Source organism: Echinops telfairi, unplaced genomic scaffold (assembly GCF_000313985.2).
Source record: "Echinops telfairi isolate 266 unplaced genomic scaffold, ASM31398v2 ScPeMD7_7457;HRSCAF=8495, whole genome shotgun sequence".
Lineage (NCBI taxonomy): Eukaryota > Metazoa > Chordata > Mammalia > Afrosoricida > Tenrecidae > Echinops > Echinops telfairi.
In genome coordinates, this window is record NW_022111357.1 from 25,977,151 (window position 1) to 25,985,038 (window position 7,888).

The 7,888-nt window shown below is 50.4% G+C and overlaps 1 protein-coding gene across 1 annotated transcript in view; it reads left to right on the forward strand.

The window, feature by feature from the left end:
* The window catches only part of EMC1 (ER membrane protein complex subunit 1), a gene marked incomplete at its 5' end in the record, with an annotated part of 26,155 nt that extends 18,843 nt beyond the window's left edge, over nucleotides 1-7,312 (forward strand). Inside the window, 5 exons of the mRNA XM_030888028.2 lie at nucleotides 2,310-2,483; nucleotides 3,005-3,215; nucleotides 4,511-4,595; nucleotides 5,725-5,854; nucleotides 6,041-7,312. Coding sequence (XP_030743888.1) covers nucleotides 2,310-2,483; nucleotides 3,005-3,215; nucleotides 4,511-4,595; nucleotides 5,725-5,854; nucleotides 6,041-6,220 — 780 coding nt within the window. The remainder of the gene's footprint in view (nucleotides 1-2,309; nucleotides 2,484-3,004; nucleotides 3,216-4,510; nucleotides 4,596-5,724; nucleotides 5,855-6,040) is intronic.
* Nucleotides 7,313-7,888: the final 576 nt, after the last annotated feature.

A 7,888-nucleotide genomic window follows, 5' to 3' on the forward strand; every position in this document is an offset into this window, starting at 1 on the left:
ACCCATTTGTTAGAAGAGGAATTTTACATTAAGATATGATGCTTCCAAAAAAAGATTTGATGCTTTAATTGGCTTTCTGTCATTGGGCAGCTAGCCATTCCAGTTGTTGTTGGAGTATTTTGTGTGTATGGACCAGAGTCTTTACTGAGCTTATATGGTCCAGGAAAAATGGTGGAGTCATGATTTGTTTTTTATTTTTACAATTTATCTCAAAGCCTGGAACTTTGGGAAAGAAAACAACAACGATGTGATGCTTGTGTTTCTGTGCCTCCTGCTGAAATGACTAGTATCTCGGATAGGACTCTCTGGATTCATATTCATTAAGCACTTTTTTTTTAACATTAGTTTTGTTTTTTTTTAGAAAACAGCTTTCGGGGATGTAGATTTAGATTGATAGAAAAATTGCCAAGCTAGTACAGAGAGTCCTGTATAATACCTACCTTATCTCCCCTAGGTGCATTTGGCTAAATTAAGAAACCAGCATGGGCGTATTGTTAGAAACTATACTTCAGACTTCAGTGGGTTTCCCTATTTCTTATACTGATGCCGTCTTCTGTCATCGAACCCCATTCAGGATCGCCCACCGCATTTGTTGTCATTGTTTCTCTTCTGGTCTCTGGCAGTGTCTCGGGCTTTCTTTGTTTTTCGTGAAGGGGAGAGCTCTGAGGCGTGCCGGCGGGTCATTTTGTGGTGGCCCCTCAGCTCTGCTTTCTCTAGTGGTTTTCTCGCGATTAGGCTGACTATGAGTGTTTGGAAGGCGAAGCAGCCGGTGTTTTCTGAATGCTTACTGGATGCCAGGAGCCCCAGTGGCATAATGGGTTTTGAATTGGGCTGCTAACTACAAAGGTCAGCAGCCCGGACTTCCCAGCCACTCTGTAGGGAGAAAGAGGAGGCTTTCTGCTCCTGTAAAGATTCACAGTCTCCGAAGCCCACAGGCCCAGTTCTGGTCTGTCCTGTAGGGCTGCTGAGTCAGATTGAACTCGAGGGCAGTGAGTTCGGTTATTTTGTTGGTTTAATTGGATACCAGCTATTCTTTTAGGCATGATGAACAAAACAGACATTTCCTTTCTCTTGAAGCTCTCCCTGTTGTCGAGAACTGCTAGTGATAAATATGTAAATTGTATAGGCTATCAGAAAGTGACCAGAGGGAGAGAGAGAGAGCTAAGAGAAGGGGTGGGGAGTACTGGAATGGGCAGAGGATGCCGTTTACAAGAAAGGTGCTTACGGACAAGCTGACTGAGAAAGTGCCTTTTGAGTGAAGACGTGGGAAGACGTGTGCCTGTCATACGTACAGTGAAGAGCAGTCTTAGCCTGGGAAACCGGAGCATGCCTCGTGAGTTCTCGGGACAGCAGGGAGGGCAGTGCGAGGGGAACAGAATTTAAGTGAGGAGGAAAGCCAGGACAGATGACATCAGAGAAACGACAAGACCCCATCACAGGCCACCACTCCGGTCATTGAGGGAGGTGGTGGTGGTAGGTGTCACTTCCCACTCCTAGTGACCCGATGGACAACAGAATGAAGTCACTGCCCTCCCCTGCGCCATCCTCACAGCGATGTTTGAGCCCATTGTTGCAGCCACGAGGTCAGCCCAGCTCCTTCACGGCCTGCGTCTCGTCACTTCTGCTCGACTCCACCAAGCATGAGTCCCTTCTCCAAGGTCTGGTCTCTTCTGATAACGTGTCCAAAGCACATAGGCAAAGTCTTGCCATCCTTTCTTCTAAGAAGCATTCTGGCTGTACTTTTTCCGAAACAAGTCGGCGTGTTCCTTTTGGCAGTCCACGGCACTCTCAGCATTCTTTGCCAGCACCCTAATGGAAACGCGTCGATTGCTCTTCATTCTCCCTACTCAGTGTCCAGCTCCCACATGCATATGAGACGATTGACGTTTTGAATGAGGCAGAGAGCCATTGAGCTTTTGAGCAGAGGAGTGACTGAAATGACGGAAGTTTACTAGAGGGGAACGTCAGGAGAAAACGAAGCCTTCGTTGTAATCAGGTGGCTAAAATTAGTGTGGAGGCAGGGGAGGTGGGCAGGAACCAGACCGGGTCACTGCGAAGGAAGAGCTACAGGATTTGTGGTCATACAGGATGCTGGAGTGTGTGTACGGATTAAAAGGGACGGCATTAAAGAAGATTTAGGTTTCAGGTGTCAGACAGAAAGCACAGACTTGTCGTTCCTGAGGTGGAGACACCTGAGGTGGATGAGTTCTGTTTTGGACACATTACGTTTGAGATGAAACCAGGTGGGAAGTTTGTAGTTTGATGTGCCCTCATGGTTCTGAAGGCTCGCTTTTTCCCTCCCTTCCCAGAGCCTGAACCCCAATCTGCTGGCTGTGGTGACAGAGAGCACAGACATGCACCACGAGCGGACCTTCATCGGCATCTTCCTCATCGACGGTGTCACCGGACGCATCATCCACTCCTCCGTGCAGAAGAAAGCCAAGGGCCCCGTCCACATTGTGCATTCTGAGAACTGGGTGGTGGTAAGGAGTGATTGACAGACTCCGGCACCAGGGCCACGCTTGCTCCCGCTCCATCTCCACTCCTTTCCTTATCTCTTGTTCCGGAAAGCTGGCTGCTATTTTCTGCTTTCACAGGTTTCCTAACAAGGTAGCCTGGGGTCCTGGTGGGGGGGTAGGCTCAGGAGCCAGGCTGTACAGCGTTGAACTAATGCAGCTCCCTGTGCTACCTCCTCTGAAAAGAGGACTAGTTAATAGCCGCCAGCCAGCTCTAGCCAAGTGTAGAACAGAACCTGGTATGTACCCAGTGAGGATTCATTTGTTAATCATGGTCGTTATAACTTCTAAGAATCTTGAGAATTCCTATATCTTCTGATGAGCTTTGGGTACTGTAGATGAAAGTGAGCTACCTTAATGGCCAAGAGGCATAGTGCGGTGGGAGGTGGTTTCTCTTTGTCTGCGATCTGTAGCGAAGGAGCAAGGCGCCTCTCAGTGTAACTCGCCCTGTCCAGTTGGGCCCTGAGCTGCCCTTCCTCTGCCTGCAGTACCAGTACTGGAACACCAAGGCTCGGCGCAATGAGTTCACCGTGCTGGAGCTCTACGAGGGGACGGAACAGTATAACGCCACGGCCTTCAGCTCCCTGGACCGCCCACAGCTGCCCCAGGTCCTCCAGCAGTCCTACATCTTCCCCTCTTCCATCAGTGCCATGGAAGCCACCATCACGGAGCGGGGCATCACCAGCCGACACCTGCTTAGTGAGTGGCTGCGGAGATCTGCTTGCTGTAGGCATAGAGCAGGAGAGCTGAACTAGACTGCCAATAAAGGGGAGGCTAGAGGAAGACTTTGCTCTCGTTGATAAATGCTCCCTAGCTGGGCATGGTCGCCTGTTAGAGATGGCCATCTCTCAGGCCTTGTTTCAGGTGGACCGCTCCCCTGCTCTAGTCTGCCTTTCCATTTAGCTCAGAAAGTTGAACCTGGAAACCACGCTTAGTGTGTAGACAAGCCTGTTCTGTGGCTGCAGACATGGGCATGGCTTCAGAAGCTGTTCAGAATTTACGGATTGTTTTAACAGACTGCTCTTCCTAATTGATGCTCCCAAACATCTTTGGACTCTGAACCCTGCCCGGCCCCTGGTACTGTGTTACTCTCGACCATGAGGCCGACAGCTCCTTCAGCAGTTTCCCAGGTTGAATCCCCACAACGGACACTGGCAGAGCTGGTTTTGCCCATTGCTCTGGCCTGCCACTGGCCTCACGCTGGCAGTGGCACATACATCTGGTTAATGGGAGGAGACTTGCTTGGCCATGACGGGTCCTAGTTAAGAGAAGAGAGGGGGGCTGAAGCGTGGTCTATTATCTTCTGGTGTCCCAAGATGATGTGTGGAGAAATGGGTATCCTCAAAAACGGAGCCTCCTCTTAATTCAGCCGCATGGGTGAATTAAGCAGCCTTTGGCTGCTTGGCCTTTGGTCTGTAAGAATCCCTCCACCGAAAACCAAACCCATGGCTGTTAAATTGATTCCATATGGTAAAGCTCCTACGAGACATAGTAGCACTGCCCCGTATAGGGTTTTTGACTGCTCTTTAAGAAGCAGCTTGCCTCCACTTTCTCCTGTGGAGAGACTGATGGGTTTGAACCACTGGCCTTTTGGTTGGTAACTTTGTGCTTAACCACTGTGCGACCAGGCCTCTTTAAGGCTACCTCACTGATCCATAGTTTTTGCTTTATACCCGGCTTTTAATTTCTATAGAAGCCCCAGTGACATAGTGGTTACACATTAGGCTGCAAACTGCAAGATCAGCAGTTTGAAACCACCAGCTGCTCCGCTGGAGAAAAACTGGGCTTTCTACTTCTGTGCAGCGTTACACTCTCGGAAACTCAAAGCAGCAGTTCTAACCTGTCCTTACAGGGTTGCGATGAGTCAGCATCCACTTGATGGCATCAAGTTTGGTTTTGGTTAACTTGCTGTGACAATGATAATTCTGTCCCTGCTCCTAGTCTGGAATTGGACCAGAAAGAGCAATCACTTCTGTTGACTTCTTCCCATACAGTTGGGCTACCTTCAGGAGCAATTCTGTCCCTTCCTAAGGCTTTGCTGGATCCTCGCCGTCCTGAGGTACCAACAGAACAGAGCAGGTGAGGCACCTGGGAGTGCTGAGGCCCTAAACCTAAGGAACACACTTTGTTGATAGGTTTGTGTTCAATTTACTGGGCTGTGCTGGGGGCTTAGGGACACGTGCCTTCATGTTGCTTACATTCTGGTGGCAGAGATAATAAGATCCAAAAGATCTACCACTGTCAACTCCAGCTCCGAGCGACCCCACTGGACGGAGCAGGCCTGCTCCGCAGGACTCCTGAGGCTGTAACTGTTAGTGGCAGCCGCAGCGGTGTCCTTTCCTGCGGAGCAGGTGGATCTTATGAGTAGTAGCTCAGTGCTTACACCATGGCACGCCAGGGCTCCTTCAACTTCGGATATGTAGGTAAAGGTGGGCGCGAAAATGAAAGAAAACAAAACAGGTCGGGGCAAGGGGTAGGTTACATCTGAGGCGGCCTCTCTGCTAAGGTGCCTTGTTAGTGAAGACCCACAAGAGGTGACTAAGCGAGGTGTGTGGATACCTGAGGGAAGGAGCTCTCTCCATCCAGTGCAAATGCCTGTGACCTAATCACGCCCGGTGTGCACAGCGGCCAGTGTGCTGGGAGATACACTCAGGCCAGGGGGTTATGGAGACCAAATCACCTGGTCTTATTACCCATTAGTGTTAATTTTTGTTTTCCACCCATCACTTGTGCATATTATCTTACCCTCCACTTGAATCAAGGACGTGGGGATTGTGAACCTGGGTTAGGAACAGCAGCTCTCTCGGGCTAAAGAGGGCAAGGGTGTGGTTTCAGAGGACTGTCGGAGAGAGTAGGTTAGGGTTGCGGGGGAGGCTTCTGAGGAGGTGCATGCTTGGAGAGGCGCTGTGAAGAGCGGGCTTGGCCTAGTGAGACCAATGGGGTCTTCAAATGACCTTGGCTTTCCTCTGCTGTGAAACACTGCCTGTGTGCTGCTTTTCCCCTCAAAGATTTAGCACAAGATCGGAATCCGCTGTCTCTCCAGCCAGAGTGCTCTCTCTTACAGTGTTCCCTAACATTCAGCGGACAAAGCAGACCGCTAGGAAGATGTGAGGGTGGATAAATGGCCTGGAACCGGGCCCAGGGTTCAGAATGGGCAGCCGGCCACCCCTAGCTGCTTTAAGACAGCCTGTTTCCTGGTGTTTTGCAGAGAGGAGAATCTGATCCCGTATTCTCCAGACGTTCAAATACACGCAGAGCGATTCATCAACTATAACCAGACTGTTTCTCGGATGCGTGGGATCTACACGGCGCCCTCCGGCCTGGAATCCACGTGTTTGGTGAGTGAAACCCATTCCCAGCCTGTGCCCCTCACGGTCGCTGCCTGAATGACTGGCGGCTGAGGATTCACCTGTTTCACCTGGGAGGGCAGCTGACGATTTGACTCCCTTCGTTGCCTAGATGGGAGGGTGTGGCAGACCTTGTTGCCTCTCTCACTTCCTTCCTGTTCCCTTCCACCTTTGCAGGTTGTGGCCTATGGGCTGGACATCTACCAAACTCGGGTCTACCCGTCCAAACAGTTTGATGTCTTGAAGGATGACTATGACTACGTGTTAATCAGCAGTGTCCTCTTCGGCCTGGTTTTTGCCACCATGATCACAAAGAGACTGGCTCAGGTGAAACTCCTGAACCGGGCCTGGCGCTAGAGACCAACTGCCAACGAGCTGAGAGCCGAGGGGGCAGTGGGTCAGGTGAGCAGCAATAGCTGCAATTTTTGAGTGTGTGTGACGGACGCTCATCTCAGCTAAGTGTGGTGAGGAGGAGGGCTTCCACGTGGCGCTCCACCAGGATGTGATGTTGCGGGGTTCTGCTTTGGGGAGACCGAACCCACCTTCTCCACTTTGATCACAGAGCATCTTGATGGACTCTCCCCAAGCCCAAGGGTTGTCATTGCCGCTTCCTGCCTCAGCCCATCCATCACCATTCCCTGCTTCTCTCTCTCTCTTTCTAAGCTCTCCGACAGACTTTCTGTTGGGAGGACAGTTTGATTTCTTTCAACTTGCCTTCTGGGTTTCCCTCCACATCACCCTTTCCCCGGCCTCTTGCTTCAAAGTTGGGAGGGAGCTCTTTGTGAGAACTCCACTCCTGTAAGGCATCTGCTGTTGGCAGAAATAAGCCGTCTTTAGCCAAGGTTGGTGACAGGCAGCCTTCCATGGCTTCTCTGGGAGAACTAAGAAGCTGCGGAATCCATACAATGGTGTCAGAGTTGCTGCTGAGTCTCCAGTTCACCCTCATTCATGACATTGGGCCGCCCCACCCTGGTTTCAACTCACCAGAAACCAAGTTCAGCATTTTCACCCCGAGGTGGCAGAGCTCCGCCCTCTTTAGAACTACTGAACTGTTGAAACTGGAAAGAAGCTCAGCTGTGTTCCAGTCATCTGTCCCGGAACACCATCCACAGACTGGTCACCCCAGACCCGTTAGAGCAAGGTGTCCTTGTGTAAGAGCCCCCGTTATTTATTTTTGGTTTTGTATATACATGAACATGTGGGTCACCGTGTTTCTCTTAAAGCACCACACTGGAAGGCTTCTGGGCGAACCTTGGGAGCTTCATAAAAAGAGGGGTGCAGAACGGCTAGAGGTAGCAAGTAGCTGTTTGTGCTACAACTTAAGGAGGCCCTGACAGGCTTTGTGGGGAGTGGTGAGGGGGCTTCCTTTCTCTGGAGAATGAACTGTAGAGAGTAGACCAGCTCTAGCCCTGTGGGGGAAGGGGTTTGAATAAAGAGCGATCAATGGAATGGCTCCAAGTCCTTTTCTCTGTGTGTGGGTGGTGGTGGTGGTTGGTGCTTTAGGGAAATCACTTGTTGCTTTTGCATTGGGGCAGGGGGAGGAGTACAGAAATGTACTGTGTACCTGTGTATATTAACAACACACCAATTTCATCACTGACAAGTAGGGCAGGCTGTTTCAAAGCTTTTTCATGTTTCTGTGATCCCCGGCTGATGGCGGTGTAAGGAAGAGAAGGAAGACCGTGATCAAATGATTTCTACAAATGACTTCACTGGGGACCCAGAAGTGTAAAGTGTAAAAAGTGTAACGGCAGGAGCCTCCTTTGGAAAAGGTCCTGCTGCAGAAGTGTAAAGTGGGAGAAAAAGTCCTGCTGCAGTAGCTGTTGTCTCGCTGGCTCTCTCTGCGCAGCTCCCAGTGCACATGCGCAGTTCTAGATTTTGCTTAGCAGTACGACAGAATCTAACAAGCTAGCAGGAGCAAAGGTATCTGTCCCTCCTTAAAACTCCCATGTTTCAGCTGTCGGCATTACTATTTTACTGAAAGTTACCTCAAAGCGGTGTTGAGAAAATTTTTAGTGCTGTCTT